The following is a 22,315-nucleotide window of genomic DNA, read 5'->3' on the forward strand; positions in this document are numbered from 1 at the left end:
ATAGCATTTCTCTGCGCTGGATACACGTCCGTGAAAACCTCCCTGCTTGTCGGAGCTGTTTAGCAATCTCGAGAACAGAGCCATTTAATCAGGTAGCGGATTATTCACACAACCTAACTCATTATCCATTAACAACCCCTCGCTTGTGCTGTGTTCAATAAGACATAACAAACCCATTCCATCTCAGCCTGTTTAGTAATACAGGGCCACAGCTTGGAGAAGGTTCATTAGCTCCGTGGTTGAAGCTGTAATGGCATGGAATGCACATCAAGGGAGGGACATACAGGGCTCTAGCGATACCACTGGCTCGGAGGGGTTCAGTGTTGAGGAGGGGGTGATGTAGTGGGAAGGTTCTTTCAAGCAGAAGGTCCTCAGTTTGTTGTAAAGACTTGTATAGTGGAGTAAGAAGATTTCTGAGAAATAACATGGTGTATACAGCCTCAGCAGTACTTTGGATAAAATTACCCTTTTTTTATTAACCACTTTCTGGTATAAAAATCAAGGTTGCTGTGTTTTAATGAATTCTATTTTTAATGGCTAATATAAGGTGAAGCTGACCTTCATACTGGATTTTTTTTCCCCTTCTTTGAATGGTGTGTTCTTGCTTTTAAACTAAAGAACCATGGCAACATTTCATAGGAAAGTGATGGTAGAGCTTAGAGTGCACTTGAGTTACTACATAAAGCGCAGCACTTATAAAAGGAGAAACACCTCCATGCTCCATTTCTTTCTGCAGAAATGCATTGTTTTAAATTCTGTTAGTCTATCTACACAACTCAGTGCCCTCCAGTGAAGATCTGTGCACAGTATTCCCCTTATGCACGGTCTGCATTGAATTATTTACAACCAACAAAATCTTAGCAGAATAAATGTATACCTAAATATTTATAAAGCCACATATATCGGACTGTAGGTTACTGTCTAAGGTAATCCTTTCTAAAAATAACTATGAACTGTCACAAATAATTATATTGTGCACGCATTGCTTCCTGTAAACATTCTTCAATATATATATTTTTTTTTATGACCAAAAAAAAACCCCAAAAAAACAAAAAAAACATTAAAAAACGATAGGGATAGGATCTGAAGAGCTGAAATGTCCATGTGATTTTTTTTTTTTTTAAATCATTTTTTTTTTTAATCATGTTTTTTTTTAATCATGTTTTATTTTATTTTTTTGATGCCCATGACTGTTTGTTTCTCTCTCACAGTCCATTTATTACAAAACACCAGTTAATTATGCATTTAAGGGTAAAAGGGACATATGTGTCCATGACAGGCTGCTGCCGTGTGGGTGCGTGCATTCGTTGTTGAGTGACAGGCAGGAGATCGAGACGGAAGTTGAAGTTGATACGCCTCGCAGGCAAACAGGATTTCTTTGCATACAGTGAACAGCTCACGTGACACTATCAGCAATGGTAGCGCACTGAGGACAGGGGAATGTACATAAAGCATAAAACACTGTACAAAAACTATAACATAAAAGGTGCAGTGAAAACGTTGTGCGCTACTCCCTAATGCATGGAGTTCCCGCTTATTCACCTCGCTCGCTATACTTGGAGGGATCTCCAATCTCTGAACTAATCTTCTCTGTTCAATACTACACAAACCCGGCTACTCGCCCGGCCATCAGCGGTTTCGGTTTCAGAGGATTACATCAAGGTCTTTAAGTCTTTTTGTCCAGGTATCGTGGACAATGTTCAGCCCGTTGTTCTTGGCTTTGCAGCAGCCCTGAGGTGAATTAACGGCACCTTTTTATACCTGACACCCTGCTGAAACACACCTAGCAGCTGATTGTACAGCTGGCAATCACACACAGCAGGCAGGCTCTGTCAGGTACTTCATGATTTATTTACACACAATTACACATGATATTTACAATATATATACTCACAACCCACTCTTCAAGTGCATGGCTCCTGCCCTGCCACAGTGTCCCACAAATACAATTGTGCTAACTTTCTTATCTTTGCAATGATGTTCATGAAACAATTCCTTGGGTACCTTAAGGGGCTACAGCAACCTAATGCATAAGGTTTTACTGCACAGGTAGCTGATTCATGTGCAGTACGATCTCAACAGATATAATCCTGTGTTCTGTTAGGTGGGTTCACAAAACCGCCTTCTCATAATACCTCCATGTGCAGTATCTAGGTCTCACCAGCCTGCTGTGGAACTGAAGCAGAAAGATAGGAAAGATAGCTTTCAGGTTGGACTAGCGTGTATGATGATATCAATCCCATGGGCACCTGATGTATTTCATGAGATTTTTATTCTTAGAGCTTGATGATATTACTGGATTACTGGTTCAGGCTACACAAAGTCCTGTTTTTCACAGCGACCCAGAAGCTGATTCCAAAGGGATGAGTCACTTTGCCCTTGATTGACAAAGAGCTTAATGGCACAGTTCTTTTCAGCTATGGTGGTGAGAGCCTGATAGCTGGATTCTCACAGTTATGTATTTCATTGCGTATTTTTAGACAGTATTAGCATTTCTATATATCGATTCTTCTGATGTACTATGTAAGTGTGTATCACTGTATTGTAGTGGTATTGCAGTGTTAGGTTTAGGGACTGGATCTCAAAATAAACTGGTGCCCCAGGGGGAAGCATGTTTAATTTATGCCATCCATGCTTACAGGCAATATCATGAAGTATTTTGGTATTCAGCATATATTCTTTTATAATGCAATGACCCTTTTTTCCATTAGTATTGATTTCATGTTTTTGTTTATTGCAAAGCAGTTTGCTAATATAGTAGAGAACAGAAATTAAATAATGCATAGAGTGTCATTTCAGAGAAGGATATATATGACAAGGTCTGAGGAGCTTAACAATGGACTCTTACCAACAATAATCAGTAAAAGCAATAAGCAAGGCCTCCCATTGATCCTGAAGTGAGTTGCAAAGTGGTGTTGTGAATGAGATGAGAGGCTGCATAACCATGGTAACACATGGGTTTCTTAACGTCAGAAAAGAATATATTGATTTGATCTCATGTCAATTAAAGGTGTTTCAAAGGCTCTGAAGAATTGCCATGACTTGCTTTATTCACTATGCAGGGTGGTTTTAATGTAAAACCTATATTTTATTTGCATTAACACTAGAACCGCCACGGCGGTCATTTCGATGGTTTGAGGTTTTCAAATTTAAATTACTCTGCGTGTCTGAAAGTTATGAGTTTATGACTTTTCCTAAATACATGTATTAAATACCCTGATGGCATTTGAAAGGCAGGATCACGAAAATAAGGAAGTTATAATCCCACCCACCTAGAACTGCCAAATTTTGACTTCCTTTTACAATACGTTTCTATTCTTAATATAATCTACAATATTCTATTTTATTTTTATATACAAGCCTGTTCTCTCTACTGGACCTGGCAGCCATCAGTTCCTTACTTTTGTACAAGGAATGTACCAGGGAAAATGGGCAGCAGTGTGGAGTAGTGGTTAAGGCTCTGGACTCTTGACCGGAGGGTCGTGTGTTCAATCCAAGGTGGGGGACACTGGTGCTGTACCCTTAAGCAAGGTACTTTACCTAGATTGCTCGTAAAAACCCAACTGTATAAATGGTTAATTGTATGTAAAAAATAATGTGATATCTTGTAACAATTGGAAGTCGCCCTGGATAAGGGCGTCTGCTAAGAAATAAATAATAATAATAATCAGTAGGAGAGATTTCATCTGGAAGCTAGCCACAGTGCTTCGGCAGAAACATTTCAATCAGAAAAGTGCAAAGCTGCAGCAGCTCAACCTGGATTCTGTGCTGCACCGAGTGACACACACACAAGAGAAAACATATGTTACTTTCGTTCTAAATTAAAAACAACTGTTGTTTTTACAGTTTTGTATGTACAGATACCTGTTTAGACCTGTTTATGCACTCGTTTCTTTTTAAATGTTTATTTTAGGATAGTTTTTCATTTTTTGAAGTAGTGCTTTATCTGTGGTAAGTTAGAAAATAATCCCTTTTCTGTTTAATTGTTCATTTAAATTACAGCGTTTCGGCTGTGCAGATGTTTGATACGATGTGCTTGAATAAAACTTGTGAGTTGTATCCGATAGTTTGTCTTTTCATGTTAATATTGATGTTGTTTAAAATGTAACCGTCATAATGACTGCCGGCGGTGGTTTGAGGTATGAGTATAACCGCGGCGGTTCTAGTGTTAAAAGTGTCTACTTATGCACCGTGCAACCTGAAGAAAAAAAACCCACAAAAACACAAATACAAATATGTTCTACCTTCAAAATAACCTAATAAATGCAATATTCTTTAATTCAGACGTCATACACGTTACCAATGGAAGGCCAGTTTTTTTTGTTAGACAATAGAAATTAGGCACACCATATATTTGCATTCATGTTTTTGTGTTTTTTTTTTTTGTTTCTTTTTACTATTCCACCACTTGACACATTATCAGGCTCTGATTTGGCATGTCACCCACACGCCACACTTCACCGTGGCCACAGTTCAGACCTCAAATGACCTAAACAAATGACCAGATGGGGACTTTACTTTTGAATGAAGGCATACTTGCTTCCAACCTGGCACAATGCTACAGAGCTGTCATTCGAAAATGGATTCCTGCTGAAGATTGGTGCCAGAATCACATATTTGCCAGCAGCTATCAACTAAACAATTAGGGACAAACAAATCTTTACTCTGTGCCTAATCATTTAAATCGTTTTGAGATGGATGATCGTGCAGCTTCAGTTTTGCTAGCAAAGGTTTATTTTAAGTTGAATAATTATTTGTGTTACAACACATAACGTAATGTTTAGAGTTTGAAGTGCATGCTTTTACAAATTGTAGGAGATACCAGATACCATGGTACAGAAATGTATACCAATGATATAGTATTCTATGTAGAGATATGCATTGTAACACCAGGGGTTGTTCTACATGTGGTTTTATACAATTTGCTCAACCATGCATGTTATACAACGGGTGTGCATTATACACAGGGTGAACGTTATATTTTGACAATTACAGTAATCATGTCAATTTGATTATAGAAACCTTATTCTTAGTTGAAAGTTATTATTTATTTATTTTTGGTCAGTATGACTGATTAAAAAAAAATGCTTTTCAAAGACAATTGGTAGGGATGTGGAAGTTAGAGTATAAACAATATGTGTTCACTTGCTTTCATGCATCCAAAGATTTCAAAGAGTGGTTTATGTGGGGATTTCTAAAAGCAGATAAGGAGAGTGTGTTTTCAGACAAAATGGATCAAATTGATAGCAAAACCCTGCAAAAGCTAACATTGCATAATTAACATGAAGCTCAGCATGTACGTCTTCTGTGTTTGCCAGAACAGCGATTACATTGTGTTTATATTCTATTTAATCTAAAGAAAATCCATACAGAAACACTTATAGGGTGGAACACATCTGCACTTAATTGCAAGGACAATAAGCCTTTCATTTTTACCTTAATACCCTAATATAGGCCTCTGTTAGAGTGTTATTGTGTTCTTTTGCTTTGCTAAGAGAAATCATTTAACAAATCTGAACTGTTATCTCCCCATGTATTGCACATGGGGGATGTAAAATCGCTCGATCTCACTATGATGCTAGTGATTTAGAAAAGTCATTAGCAGTGATAGGATATGGGCTACCATTGCTAATCGTCCAATGAACTAGGCTTGCTGCAGCCGTGAATTTGAACTCCCTCCCTGCCACTCAATACTCCCCACACAACACACGCCCGTGCTCTGCCAGGGCATTCACCCTGCTGTGCTGCCACATACCTACACTGATAATAACACAAAATATGTTTAAATAGCAATAATAATAATTCAAAAACACAAATAATCATAGGGGCAGGCGTGCACCGTCACACGGAGAAAGGGTTTGTCAATATGAATTGAGTAACCATTTCCAGTGGTTTTCCGATGTTTATTGGATATACACCGATTTCTTTTTTTTTTGTATCGGGGGTGTTTTCTATCGTTTTTTATCGGTTAAAACCGAAAATCAGAAGCCCTAGTCATAACATACAGTAACAATAAAACAATACTACATATGAATTACATCAGTACTTCTTTGGAGCTCAATGCAATTAGTGCTTTTGCTGCCATAAACCATAACATGCAGAAACTCATTTTTAATTTGCCTTGTGCATTGTGCTCATTGTGAAAAGGTATGTTTTTTAAAATGATCTTTTTCCACAGCGTTGGGAATCTTTAAACATCTTTAGTACATTAAGCAAGGAATAATGTCTCTAGTGTTGTTGTCTGCCAAACCTAATAGCCGCAAGCCCTCTAGAGTCTTGATTCAGGAAGGCAAATTCATTGTGGATTCTTCAGGGACAAATTCCTGCTCTCATGTATTGAAGCATCCCTTTTAAGGCTACCTGCAGTGAGTGCTCAGTCGTTCTTCATCAGATCTAAATAACATGTGCACTGAAGAGGTAATTCAGTTCTATAATAACACCTTGTAAATGGAACAGACGCACACACACACAAACAGACAAACGACCTAAAAAATGAATAGGTTTCCATCCAGGTTCAATATTCTTCTTTGTAATAAGCAGAGGGACTCATTACGAGATTCAGAAGCAGCTTCTCTCTGGTTCCAGGGGAGGGTAATGAGGCTTTTGAAGTATTCATCAGTATTAACTGTATAGAAACAGAGAAGATCAGTCTGCTTAACGCATTAGAGGCCGCTTCATTAGTGACTCCTTGCATTTTGTAAGCAGGACCAAACTTGCTAAAAATGTACTGACTTCCAATGAGAAGAGGGCATGAGCTTAAACACGTGGGTCCAGATTTCTTCTGATCAGTTCGTTGGGACTTTGGATTAGACAAAGCTTGTGTTACCTATTCTTTGGTCTTTACAGACTGGGGTTGGGTTGGTAATACTATTCAACACTACTTATGCTATTGTGATTTATTTCCTTTTGCATTTCATTTTACAGGAGGTAGCAGCACCTTATAATTCATGGTGGTGATTCATATGCACATCACCTAACATTCATAGTCCGTGGTACATTCAAATGTATACGTGCAAGTTACAGTATACTGTAAGGGATCATTTCTGGTTGACGCATTATTTAATGGGATTGGATCCATCTGATTTTCTTTATTAAAATTATCATGTCTACATTTTGACAGGCTGATGAATCATTCATGCATTCAAAATATTGTCTCATCTACAGTATGGTATAGAAATGTTGCCCGTTCAATAAAATAAAGACTGTCTTGTGTAATAGTATTCAGTAATGAATCACTTCAGTACCTTATTTGTTTAAGTATGGTACAGAATAACATTGCCAGCACAAAGGAAGTCAATCCATTCATTGTGGCTTATTAAGCCTTTAATTACATTTTAATCTGTGTATTTGAAAAACATCCCGATCCATCACAAAATCAATGACGTCTATAATTCTGAATAAACAGTCATGATCATGGACATAAGAACCATTCGTCATGTAATTTACACAATTATAATGACAGCGTTTAAATGTTTGAAGCAGAGTTGATGTACCACGCATGATTACACTACTCATCTACTCTCTGTTAATAAATAGCTATACCACGTTCAAAACATTTTCTTTTTAATCCATCTCGTTTGTTATTGACAAAGTGCACTGGGTTTCTTTCGACAAATATTTTATTAAACAAACTCAAGTAAAATCAGCAGCAAAATAACAAAGTTGTGACTTCTGTAATCACCCTTGAACATGTTTTCCACCATCCCTTCCTGCTGGATAACCACCAAAATACGACCCTCCTATTTCTAAGACAGCAGCCCTGTTCATGTCCCCCTTCGGTCACAGCATGCTATTGTACCACGTTAAGTTTCCTATCTATAGGTTTGTTTTCATCTTCAAAACAATAAGTCAGTCTCATTCAGGTAATCTTCAATCAAAACAGTTTAATTCAGGAGCAAAGCAAATCCAAAGACAATACAGAATGCGATCACATGCAGAAGCTACAGGTCAGCCTACAGGTCTCGGGAAGGTAGTAGGATTCCATGCAACTCCGAGCAATGAAATACAAGTTACAGACATTAACGTACACAGGGCAGTTTACATCTCACAAGTAGTGGAAATCTCCTATTTTCACCAATGAACAGTTAGCCGTCCTTTCTTGGAGGGGTGCCAGTGGGCGCCTTGTGACGACACCTTTACCCGAAGTTTGGTGTATTAGAACCAGCTTTAACTGGGTTGATTGTGGTCCACACTTATTGATCAAAATCAGCATTTTAAGTAGAAACAACTCATGCATAAACAAGGGTCTCAGATATGCAGCACCTTTCCACTGTGTGCAAAGCTATGGAGCTACAAGGACAGGGCAGCGTTAAGCAGTAGATAAAAAAAAAAAAAAACTAAAGAAAAGCCTTACAGTAATGTATCTATTTTATAATGCATATATGTTTTTTCAAAGAAACTTCTTGAATTCTACATAGAGTTCACACAAACTGTTTTACATTTTCAAAAAAAATGACTGAAGGGGATATAGGCAATGTCTAGTTGTGTTATATTTTTCTAATGTCATTTTTACGCAATCTGAACATGCACCTTGTTGCTCATCGAACCGGATTGTAATTTTTATATTCTGAATAGAAAGACTTTTAAAAGGTTTGTAAGCACAATGTTCAATGGGCGGTTTTTCGATTTTATTGCAGAAAATGCCTGCGCTTCAGTTCACGACCTCCTCTGGAAACGTGCGCTGATCTCAGGAGTGTTTTTGCATGAACTGTTTTCTTGGTCCTTTAATTTGTTTCTGCTTGGTGGCATATCCAGGCACCAGCAAGCCCTGCTGCTTAAATCAAAAGGAGGCTAATAAAAACATCAAACCCTTCACCGAGACCCAGCCTATAAGAACGTTTTCACTTTAAATACTTCCAACTTAAAATCTCTTTGAATTTTTTTTTTTTAATCCCACTAGGGGATGATATTAAGGTTTATCGGAAGAAAAGCCCAAGAGATATGGTAGTTTTGACTGTATCTTCTTCAGATTTCTCTTAGATATGACTTAAAACCCATATAGATATTACATAAAGCAGTTGCTTGCTTGGAGCATACAAAGTTACTGTGTCCCAGAGGAGAAGACTTATCTACGCATCCAAGTCCCCTCTTAGAGATCGAGAGCTGTTTGAAGAATCCACTAAAAAGGGGAATTATTTCTTGACTATCATTTACATTATGGGATCTCCAATGGGAGTCACAACATCTAGTTTCTGATCTATCTCCATTAGAAGTGACATTCAGAAGGGGTTAGGGAGTATTGACTTTACACTTAGCCATGCATTTGTTGCTACATTACACACTTTCCCCACAGAGAATTGCACCAGCACATTTTCCCAGTTTCTGGAGGGGAAAATGATCAGGAAAGGTATTATGCAAGGGTGCCATAAGGGCAACACAACTTCAGAGTTTCCCATGGGTGCCTGTGCTTGGTCTGCTAGGCTATCTCACAGAAAGGTGATGTCGTTGGCTTCTCTACTACAGCACGGAGTATTACTGTAGTGAAAACCATTGCCATTCAATCCAACACACAAGCAGCGTGTCTTACACAAACAGCTTGTTTATATCACCCCCCCCCCCCCCCCCCCCACCCACCCACCCCCCCACCAGAGGTAACAGAAGAGCAATTATAATAAATGCTACCGATAAATCCAAACAGATAGACCGATGCAATGAAACTGTCTACGAGTGGAAAAGGCTAGTTAATTACCAGCCTTCAGGGCACACATTGACTCTGTGGAATAGTTTGATATTCTCTGGTATTCCGCATTCAGCTAAGGGTCTTTTAAAGCTGCATTGCCTTATGACCATATTGGGCAATAATCCATTATTTTGTTCACTACTGTACACTTTTTTTTCCTGTTTAGTCCTGCACTCTTCTCCTGGAGGATAGCTATGTTGACTGTCTACTTTGTTTAAGTTTGCCTTCATACAAATGAATATACATATATTAATGCTAATGCAATGCTAATAATAATAACGATTCATGTTCTGGCATTTAAAGTAGATTCATCGTGAAATATACTGTAACACCAAGCATCAGTGTGTGTAAAATATAATTGCCTAAATATGTATGTAATGATACTTATGAGATGACACATTAACTAACCGTTGTGGATTTATTGCGCTTTTAGTTTTTTTTTAGTTTTTTGTTTGTAGAATTATGTACTGTGTTGAGCACCAGGGAGCACAGTATCTAAGTTGTTCACCATAAATATAACCTTGGTGATTCCTAATTGGCAATTAGAAAGTTTGGGACTGGTTGCTGGGGCACAGCTCCAATTAATGGAGGTTCCAGAGGTGGTGATGCATTGCAGAGAGACAGAGAGGCTGTTAGCCTTGTGAGGACAGTAAGTGAGACACGACTCTACAGAGGGGCACAAGGCTTCCAGTTGGCGGAAACAGGATTATGCATTTCCCATAAGCTTACAAGTGGAATTGTACAAATCTATGCTACTGTAATTCCATTTGTTTGTCATTGACCAGCAACAGTGTTCATTCAATGTCTGTATACTTCTAATGATGCCCAATCCAATTACCACCCACGTAAAAGTCTGCTTGATTTGGTAAATGCAGTTTAGTGATCGACTGTAAAACATGAAATGCTTGCTGGCATGATATTATGCTGCAAATATTTGCACGTCATTGAGTTTATGTGCATACGCAGATATGTGTTCCTGTAAATATATGTCTATTGTGGGACAACTGCAAAATGAAGCTGCCACAGGCATTTCCAGTTTTACAGTATACTGACTTACTGACCCAAAGTTGCTAAGCTTGGTAACATTCATCAAAAACATATCTGCTATCACTTTGATTTACATCCTTTTTCAAACTCCATATCTATAGAAGGAACTTACAGATAGGGTTACACCACTTCAATTAAGGAGTAGTGGTTAGGGCTCTGGACTCTTGACCGGCGGGTTGTGGGTTCAATCCCTGGTGGGGGACACTGCTGCTGTACCCTTGAGCAAGGTACTTTACCTAGATTGCTCCAGTAAAAACTAACTGTATAAATGGGTAATTGTATGTAAAAATAATGTGATATCTTGTAACAATTGTAAGTCGCCCTGGATAAGGGCACCGGCTAAGAAATAAATAATAATAATCTACTGTTAATTCTCCAGCCAGCTGCGAATGCACGTGCCAAGTGCGTCAAATACTGGTAAGAAAAATTAAATTAGCAGTTTGCAACAGGCAAAGCCTGTGGAAATTGCCAAAAGGTTATCTTAACTGTTTAAGAATGATGTGCCTCCTGCTAGCTAGACTGTATCAGGAGTATAAATGCCAGGTAATCACAACTGGATTATATTTTCAGGTAAAACGTGTTTTCATGGTGTTTTATTTGTCTTGGTACTCAGTAATACTTGAACGCTTGACTGTTAAGCAATTAAACAGAACAAACCTCTCTGTAAATTAAATGAATCCTCTGTGGAGTCGCTTAGTCTCACAGACAAAGCTTTGATAAAGCAAGTGCCAAAATTGTGTCAGGCATTAATGGACTTTTGTTCTCTTTTTTAAACATTTTAGAAGGGCAAACCCATTATTTTGTTGTCCAGGCGCTTCTTTGTCAGTTTTTCAGCCTTTTTTTGCTGCTGCCAGTGCTTAGGATTGTCAGAAGAATAATTTCACCCATTAGTTCTTTGGAGTAAAATTTACCATTTTATAGAACACATAAGATAATTTGTTGTCCACCTAATTAACAAAACTTGAAAAATTACCATTGCATTAAACCAAGACAATTGTTATACAAGTGTCCCATAGTAAAAGCATAGCAAGGTGCAATAGAGGACAGTGAAAGCATGGTAAAGCATATTAAAAAAAGGCACACCGTTGTAATCAGTGGTAAATGCAATACCATAACAATGGGAAAAGCATGAGGAAACTGCAAAATGATCGTACACATTTACTGTGGCAGACGTTTATCAGGGTACTTATGCTGTTTCACAATACGCATTTCAATCTGTTAGTTGATTTTGTTTCTAAAAGTCTCAAGGTTTTACCTCGCAAGACTGAATGGGGGAGTATGATTTCAAGGCTCCATGTGAATTTTGGACATCTAGAAAGCAAATCGTTATATTATTATTATTATTATTATTATTATTATTATTATTATTTATTTCTTAGCAGACGCCCTTATCCAGGGCGACTTACAATTGTTACAAGATATCACATTATACAAGTTTTTTTAGAGTATCAAAACCCAATGATATATGGAATAACCTGTCTCTGTTGTCTGTGTGGCACACTTACTTTTTCACATGAGCCTACGGATGGTAGACGCAGGCTGCACATTTGTGGTGATCATTTTGTTTAAGTGAGAAATGTAGAGTTTTGCATCTGAAAGTCTATCAATTAAAAATGAAAAGAAATTGGTTTAAGTTAACTAAACAGCGCTAATTGAGAAGCCCTGGTTGTCTGAGTATGTGGAGTTTAGTCTAAAGATGGGACTGTGCTTAGTATAGTAGTGCTGTATTGGCTCAGTCTTTTAAATTCCCCAGATCTTTAATGGTCTACCCCCCAAGAGGAATACTGTATAAAGCAGAAGGCAGGCAATTCTGTTCAAACAACTTCTAAAATAATAACATTGCCGTCATGAGGGTAGAGTCATGATTTAAGTGCCTGCTCTTAGCTCAGCAGAGGGTATATGCACAAATGGAAACTAATGGACACGCAGACCAAGTCATCCTCAGACAAGTTGCATGGTTGATTTTGAATCAATAGAAGAAAAAAAAGTAAAAACCTAAAAAAGCACAAAAAAAAGACAGAATGTACAGTCATTTAGATTAACCCTTAGGAACTAACCTACCATTAAATTGCTGTTTTGGACATGGTAAAGAGCGAATTTGAACTTACTTTGGCTCACTGCTCCCATTATACCAACTGAATGAAGCTTGTCCAACTCTCCATGTCAGGCCTTCAGGCTAAAGGGCTTTGTTTCCTTTTCTGTTTTTCAATGGACCTTCGCATGAAAGCCACGGGGCGTTTTAAACAAACAGACAGATGGACAGGCACAATCTAAACCTAAGAAAATAATCTTGGGTAGTTTGCCCTAGCTAAGAGATACATGTGATTCCCTTCAAATGTGTCATATTCTTGGTTTGTATACATGTATCCCTAAAGACATGTATGTGTGCATTGAACAAAGTAACCCTACTACCAGCTGGATCATTTTTAAAGTAAAGGCTGATCTTCCCTGAGGGAGTACAGTATTGTTCTGGGTAGTTTCTTGCTGTAGTTTTATACAATTACAATTGATTGTGTTCCTTCGCCTTTGCACTTACTTCAGCTACAATTTTAACATTATTAATACTTTTGCAGCATTCAGACAGAAGCAGCTGTGCTCTGTAAGTGTCAAAGGTAACATCCAACAGGAACCGTTCCAAACGAACCAGTCAATTTTGCAAAGCACGGCAGGCTGTTCTTCATTCCCAGCTTTGTATACATCGTTTATCTCAGAGAACTTGCCTTCCATCTTGGATGATTAAAATATATTCCTTCTGTAGCTTGCTGTGGAAGACTAGCTTTGTCACCAGTTTGGATTCCACACCGATGTCTGTTTGTTCTCTAAGGTTGGAGTTAAAATAACTTGGCAACCAAAGACATGCAGCTGAGTCTGACAGTCTCATTATCACATTCTTACTGGTAGCAGCCCTGTCCTGTTAGACCCTCCACATGAAAATGTACAGTGTCTTTTGTAGGACCAATCAAGCTTGATTAGAACAGATATTAATTTAGGTTGGAATGTTGCAGATTGGTAATTTTAATTATGCTGTTCATCCATATCAACCGTTTTTCTGATTTATAAAAAAAAAAAAAAAAAAAAAAAAAAAAACATGGGTTATGTCATATAGTTTAAGCGAGGGTTTATTTTTTAATGAAGTTACTGTCACTGACGGAAATTCAAGCTGAGGCAGACAGCTTGCCAGTTTGCTGGTTCTGCAGATAATTTGTTACCTGTGCTGGTACCGTCCAGGGCAAAGATTTGGAATCAATCGGTTATATATACAAAGAAAACTGTAAACTGCATCTTAAAAGTACAATGGCAAAGGAGATATATTTCATTCAATAAGACTTGTTTATTTCCTGAGCCATCTAATTGCAGGAAGATGAAGACTTCAACAGTTATGATTCATTCAACAGTTATGTAACAGGGCGGAGGCTGGTCATGAACTGTTGACCCCACACATCGCAAGTGAGCACCTTAACCGCAATGCAACAGAGCCGGACTCCTCAGCGTTTGTGGTTTTAGAGCTTTTAACCCCATCTCATCTCACAACACTGCCCATTACAGTTACATATCTACCAATATTTATTTACTCTTATTTTATTCAAGCGTTCAAACTAATTCCATGCATTTAGTGGGATTTTTATACATCAAAACACTGGTGCATGTGAACAGAGCTCAGTCAAGCACTGATTCCAAATGGCAATGATATGCAGAAACCTGTTAGCCTCTAGGCAGATTAAACCCCAGGAATGTCAGTGACGAGAAGACTGAAGTCCTTGACGCTGATAAGGTCCAGTGAACTTTAGAGCATGCAACGCTCATACAAATGAATCTATAAAGTGCACCTGGTTTGCATTAGGTCTGCCATTCAAATAGTTTAAGCATTCACAAAAGATAACTTGTATTTGTATTTTATTTGAGGGGTGTGTGTGTGCAGTTGTGGAATAGAAAGCTAATCCTCTTAACATCTTTCCCCAGCCTGTGGGCTCGGCAGCCAACCGAGTATAGAAATAGATGGAAATAAGACTTCCATTGCATAGCAGTTTCACCCATGCCTGATTTTACTAGGAGTTGAATAAGGCACACCTGAGCTTGTTACCTATACACTGTGGCTAATCAAGCTCAGTGGGTGCCCTAATTAAATAATAACCAAACCAAATCTGGCTGAATTTAATCATTACAATGTATGCCCCAAAAAAATCCCAACTAAAAACAGCAATGAAATGACTATGTTTGTATTTGTTTGTATTTGTATTTTAATTGTCCAATTACATGACGTATTTGCTGTTCTGCTCACAGAAACAAAAAAAGAGTACAAACACAATTGGACTAACTAAATGCCTAATAAAAAAATAAAGTTATATGTACATATTTTTCTCTTCTGTAGTCCCCCCGAGGATTGCAAACATCTCCACTGACATCACAGTGAACGAAGGAAGCAGCATCACCCTCATGTGTCTTGCTATTGGAAGGCCAGAGCCCACAGTGACATGGAGACATCTCTCCTCAAGAGGTAGGACTTCTTGCTTCAAGATAATGAGTTTGGGAAGCTTACTAAGGTGCAGAAAGTAGCCATTCAATAACTGTCTCTGTTATGCTAATATCTGATCTGTTTGCAAGAACCATGCAAGTGTGATACAAGGGCAAGGAAAAGCTTCATGCATGACTTTTGCAAATGCCAGGCTTGGATTTTACAAGGGATATTGCAAGATTTAAATTTAGAAAAACATTACTCCATGGATTATGCAAATTTGGCCAAATAATCTTATCCTTGCATAGTTCTTGCGTTAAGATTGGATTGTGTATGGGCTTGCATTGTTGACTAAAACCAAGTATGATCCTTGTGGTTTTATTAATAACTTTGTAGGGAGAAGGGGCTTCTATAGTACAGTATTTGGGAGTGACCACAGAATTTTTTAGTTCAAATCCGTTTTATTGTTATTTTTTTCTCCATCAGTTAATTGGATAATGCAAAATCTACAGTTGTTGTTATCTGAGCTGACATTTTTTGTGGGAGCCATAATGCCAAGAGCTACTGTTGACAGAAAAGCCTGTTTTTTATTCTTATAATAAGCAGGCCTTTGGTAGCCGTTGTTATTTGGCCTTATTATCAAGTCTGGGGTGACTTTTCAAAATGTTTCCTCGCTTCATATTTGGCCTTGAGATAAGAAAGATCTGGAGACAAAGTTGTGTTATTTATACAATCCCTGTATATATTTTCTACACTGAAAAAAAATATTGTTGATGTTTTCCTGTCATCTCATGTTGAATAAAGATGTTCTGTTTCTTTCAATTCACCAGTGTGAGTTCAGATGAAACACAACTAGTGTGACTTTAAAGTGTATTTTTACATTGAGAGTAGAACTATAGTAACCTGACAACAATGGCCATGTAACGCCAGCGGTATTGTTTCAGTAACAAAAGGAAAATAATGAATTGATATTACTGGGGGGGCTTGTAGTATACTGAGACATAGAGATGACAACCAACCAACTTAACGATGTAATCCGACATGACACAGCCATGAACAGGACAATAAATTAGAGTTACAAACTTTGCTGATAAATCGTATAAATCATGTAGGCTGGTATTTACATTTATGGAATATATATATATATATATATATATATATATATATATATATATATATATATATATATATATATATGCGTAATAGATTTTAGTACAAGCTTGATTGAAGTTCAAAGCTCAAAGAGCAGCCTTTCCCCATTACTAATGAGCAGTCGTGGCAACTCTGACCATGCCTTTGTTCCCACCTTGTCCTTTAACTAGACAATGTAAACCTCCAGCTTTGAAAGTATTTCCCCTAGTGCTGTTATGACTTCAAGTGTTCCCTTTTTGCTCCAGTCTTGGGGGATGGCATGAGGTGGAATCACTATCCGTTTTTCCTGCTTTAACTGCACACCAAAGTAAATAATGCACAGTATCACTCAATCTGTGAAGCGATGTGCAGTTTGCAATACTCTGATCGCTCAACTCTCGTGAAATATTTATAGCACACTGCGATCACAAAACTGGAGTTTTGCTGTACACATTTTACAGGCATGTCGAGTGCAGCATAGTTGTGATGATGGACGGGTGCTATTTGTTTCTTCTACCTGAGAATAGATGTATACAAAAACTGTCCAGGGACCTCTTCAGACATAAACAATTCTTCCAGTCTGGGCTGTTTGGCGATTAGGAAAATGATACTTTCAAGTGGAATGTAATGAAGTCTGAATTCCCATTTACTTACCACTATTAGGTAGCGGACATAAAAACGTAGTTTTAAAAAATACAACTTTGTAATCTCTTTCAATTTGCTGAAGCAATAAAAACAGCCTAGTTTTTTTTTTCTGCCTGTATAGCTACTGGTATAAAATGTTACTGGACAGACAGAAACACGATTTACAGTAAAAGGATAAGCAAAGTAAAAAGGTAGGTCCATTTTCTCTCCTCTTAATAGCACTGCCACTCATCTTTTGAAGGTCCTTTGGTTTGTGTATGTTATTCTTCCATTTAGAAGTGCCCAACTGCACTGTCAAAGTTTTTGTAGGTTACTGTATTTCAGAGTAACCATTTCCAGTGTTTTTCCAGTGTTATTGGATATGCACCGATTTAAATGATTTTGTATCAAGGGTGTTTTATCAGTTTTTATCAGTTAAAATATGAAAGTTAAGATGTATTCAGTCAGCTCTCCTTATATTATGAATACGATACTTCAGATGTAGGGCTGAGGTTTTGCAGAGAAACAGGCGTCCGTGATTCAAACCCAAACTATCTGTACCATTTTACGTTCAAACCTTAAGGGCATGAAAGCAGTTATTCTGCCTGTCTTCCATTATAAATCCATGTCCAAAGCCAATACTGAGCTGTCAAAGTGATGCTTGAAAAACCTTGCCCACATGGTGCTCAGACAGAAAACTCATTTTATTCAGTGCTGCAAGTGCCCTGACACAGTAATCAGCTTGGCAAAAAAGCATTAGGCCCCCATTGAAAATGACTTATCACCATACATAATTACTATTAGCATACGTGTACACTTTCAAAAATGTGTGCAGATTGTTGCCAATTATCAGAGTTGTTTTGTGTTTGTGCTAAGAATCCCTCCATTTCCCTTTAATAGGTCTTAGGACAATTTAATGTCATTTAGCTACACTGAAGATATGATTGACAGGCCTAGCACACTTGCACAGAGTAGATAATGGAAGCTTGCGTAGCTGATGAGTAGCAATCAAGTGATTATATTCGAGGCAACTTTGAAGCTTGCTATGATCTTTCTGTCAGTAAACAGAAAGAAGTTGAATGAAAGCTCATTATAAAAAAGCCAAAAAATAAAAAATAAACAAGATGTTTCACTGCCCACAATTGTAGCACAAGATGATTGAATACAGTATAATTAAAGGAAAAAAATGTGAAGCTGTATGTTTGAGGCCTTTGTTTATTCATTTAGCATTGCATGATTCGACGATGTTAAAACTGTTATTTATAAAACTTTATAGGAGCTTGGTTTAGTTTGGTAATCTGGTTTAGTTTTACATGTTTTCTCAGTATGGTGAAGATTAAACATTATTATTATTATTATTATTATTATTATTATTATTATTATTATTATTAAGTGCTTCAAGAAGTACGTTTCTGCATTCACATCATAAATGCATTTGCTGTATTCATTAAGTTGTGCTGAGGCTGGGATTATCCAACTACAGGAAAGCAAACTATGCTAGCACCACTCATTCTAACCCGATACTGTTTCATGCTAGGTTTTAAAGGGAGTAGGATTAAAATGATTATTGACTCGGAAAAAATCATCAACCATCAGCCTTAGCTACAAATGATATGAGAATCACAGCATGATAAGCTATGCCTGAAGGGAAATAGTACTTATTTGATGGTATCATTGCAGGGTTTATATTGATGAGCTGGGACTAGACTCGGGTATTAAAAAAAGCCTGGAATAAGAATAACAGAGAAAAACAAGTGATGATCATCTAATCCAATTTCTTCTTATACAGAGTTAGAGTTTTTTTTTTTTCTGTGCACATTTGGGTATATTGTCAAGAAAAATGTGATTCATGTAACATTAGGACTGTCAAGGTCAATCTCTACTTAAAGTAGAAGTGTTATTTATTTATTTATTTGCAAATAAAGTCACAATAACAGCTTCTGATTGGTTGGAAAAATAACAACTTCTGATTGGTTAAACAGCATCACATGACCGTGTGTCTATATAGCGTATACGCACATCATACATACTAATGAGCCGCTTCACACTGTATAAATCAATCTGCACAACATCATAAAAATGACATGACAAACTGCCATTTTATTTATTAGCTATAAAACCAGTGCCACAAAATGAGGGACAGTCCACCCATTTTGTTTAATATATTTGGGGATAGATCTGGTACAGCACCAACTTTCCCAGTGAAGACAGTAATCCATCTGACAAAAAGAGAAAAAGGTAAGTGCCACAGAAGCTGTTAACAGCTGTTAAATGAGGCACAGATACATAAAAAAAATGAAAAAATACTAAAAACTGGGCTGTGAATGTATTTAAAGACTGTCTTAAAGAAAGAAAAAAAATCAGACTTTCATTTTAAGGAAATTAATCCAGAAAACCTCAACAGCATTCTGAGGGAATTTTATGGCAGTGCAAGAAGTTCAACCAGTATTCAGTCTCGAGTCTTGTAACACTGAGAGCTGGAATAAATATATTTAACAGTAGAAGTTTTAACATCTATGTTAACAGCAAGTTTAATCTCGAAAACTAGACCCTACTGGTACTCCAGTGAACCTATGGGTTTCTCGCAGCACTAGAGCATTGCATCTATTTTCAGAAGCCGGGCTGGCATCAAGGTAAATAATGTCTGAGTGTAACTGGACATCGATCTGAAAGCAGTTTGTTAAGCTACTGGACTCCAACACTGCAAAAGATTTTGTGTTTTAGATTCTAATACAAGAGACTGGCATTCAAGCTACCATTTGCATCACTGTTTTTTAAAAAGAAAATGCTAGCGGAAACCACTAAACTACTTATACAACTACTTATAATTCAGCAAAATATTTTCAAATTGCATCATGAATGTGATCGATCTTAGGTAGCAAAGGGTTCACTAAATATCTCTGAACATGCAGAAAATTTAAAGTCAAATGTAAAATCATATCACCAGTTTCACTCTGCAGTTCATTTCATTTGGCAGAATACCTGCAGGAGGTTTCTGTAATGATTTCCTTTACCCTTTTTCTCAGTTCTTGTCAACACAGCCATTCGTCTAAGTGTGTTTCACGCTACTCCCTGCTGCTTTCAACTTTTTAAACATGGAACTGCTTCCCAATTCACAAACTGACAGGCTCAGCATTGGTCTTCATACAAGGTCTTTAAAAGTGATTTTAAGCATAGCAGGGGCAACCTCTTATGACTTTATTTGCAAAGAAATAAAAAAACACATTCTTTAAGTAGAGTTGTGAGGTTTATAACAATTGCAGACAAAAGAATGCTGCCACAGTGCACTTTTAAAGATGTAGAGGTAGCTGGATCAGGTTGTATATGGCAAAGACTTATATAGTGTATCTGCTGTATGGAATTCCTTAAAATCGTGGGTGACATTGATGTTCTTATGAAGTCAGTAAAATATATATGGTAAACATTGCAGTAATTCAATGTTTACGTTATATAACACATACATTGTAAGTAAAAAAAGGAAACTAAGTTTATCGATGAAGTATTTGTAACAGTGTGCAGCTGGTGCTTATTTCCCACCTACAGTGAATCTCGTGAGAAGTCTTAATGAGCTTCTTGTCAGGAGGAGAGTCAAAATGTTTGGTTGAAATTCGAAAACCACTTGATCGTTGATCACAGACATTTTGGCTAATTAAACCTGGAATTTCAGTAATTAATAAAAAGAAAACTGCTGTCTGGTGGCATCTGCTTGGTGTGGTGGTGGTTGTGTAGAAACATTGTTTTGCATGACAGGATTAGATGACAGGAGCTTTCTGCTTGGCACCCTTTAGAGGCTTTTTATAATCTGGCTGGACCTGGCACATTGCTGAAAGTATCTCTTTGCTGTCATTAATAACAGACCACCTACTGTAATGTTTTCTTCTGTTAATCCTTAAGTGAGGCACATTATTAATTGAACACTCCTCTTTTAGATCAGAATTATAATGCTTCGGAGACCTATAACTAGAGTATAAAAGAACACATTGTTTAATTCTTTCATAAGCTCAATGACATGTATCGTGATCAATATATATTTGAAACTTAGGAGTTTGGTATTTTTGTGTATTACATTGAGCCCAGTATCCTATTAAAATCCAGTGCAAGGTCCCTTTCAAAAGATTTACACCCGTTACCAGCATAATTCCTATTTTATAAGTGATTTTCGGTTTTTTTATTATTCTATAAATATTCGACCGTTATGCATTTGTACTTAGCTGAATTTTAAATAATCTTTAACAGGCTGTAACATTAATTGCTGGAGCTGTTTTATAGCTGCATCTAAATCATCCGAGCAGAGTTGGCTTGCTTTTGTCAGCTCTTGTTTAACTTAGCTGGGCTCCAAAAACCCCAGTGTCTATTACAGTATTAAACATATATTGTGCTACTAAAACCATTGTGTTATTTTACTGCACTCTACTTCAAATCGTGACAAATTCTAATCAGAGGAACTTGTACAGTGTTGCTTACCTGTATCATTAACACCACAAATGAGGTGATCGTTAACCATATATGCCTATAAGTATTTTCACAGATTTCACGATTTCTGTGAAAACTACTCCGTGCCATGTAATATGTAGCTCTCCGTGAACATTCCTATTTCTAAGTGTTTAATTGTGAAATACCTTGAAATAGCTATGTTTGGACCGTGAAATGCTGTGAAATAAATGATACTGTACTTCAAATGATGTTCATACAAGTCACAGAAAAAGCTGAATTTAGACAAAAAGGTCAGTATTGATTGGAAGTGGTTACCTCTTACTCTAAATACCAATCTTGAATGAACAGGTACAACTGTTATCCAGGAAACATCAATCTGCTTCACTAAATGTTTCTTATATTAGGCTTAGACCTATGTTTCTTTGCCAAGGTTATCATTGCTATTGCAGAAACCCAAATCAGCCCTCGAGGTGTAAAGTAATTATAGCAAGTTATTTAAAAATTAATTGGGATTTTTACATCAATTTAAATTACATCAATTTATTTTAAATGGGTTTATTAGCCCATGTGCATTAAGCCATGTTATCCAGACAGCAGTCTAGACTTTGAAGGAGGTAGCAGAAGAACCATAAATATTCTTCAGGCATACTTTACAAACATGTTTGAAAACCCATTAGGAATAATGAAGGCTGCATATATTTTAAGATTTTTCAAAAAAGTTGAACTAGAGATCAGAGACTCTTCATGCATAATCTACACAAACATGAAATACATTCAGAACATGTGCTTCCATGCTATTGAACATCTTTTACGTTCATGAAATGGATTCTTGTAGTGACGGACAGGCCACAGTTTACATTCCCTTAGTGGCACAGCCGTTAGCAGCTAATTAGACAGTTTACATACACTGGAATGAAAAAAAAGACACTTTTTAAACTTAATGTGGG

At 37.2% G+C, this 22,315-nt stretch overlaps 1 protein-coding gene across 2 annotated transcripts in view; it reads left to right on the top strand.

Annotated features, from left to right (window-relative positions):
- Window positions 1-22,315, top strand: part of LOC117966528 (opioid-binding protein/cell adhesion molecule-like) — a 364,153-nt gene that overhangs the window by 296,003 nt on the left and 45,835 nt on the right. For both annotated transcript variants that reach the window (XM_034912730.2, XM_034912729.2), the window contains one exon: window positions 15,096-15,221. In XM_034912730.2, the coding sequence (XP_034768621.2) occupies window positions 15,096-15,221 (126 nt within the window). The remainder of the gene's footprint in view (window positions 1-15,095; window positions 15,222-22,315) is intronic.

This window comes from Acipenser ruthenus, chromosome 40 (genome assembly GCF_902713425.1).
Source record: "Acipenser ruthenus chromosome 40, fAciRut3.2 maternal haplotype, whole genome shotgun sequence".
Lineage (NCBI taxonomy): Eukaryota > Metazoa > Chordata > Actinopteri > Acipenseriformes > Acipenseridae > Acipenser > Acipenser ruthenus.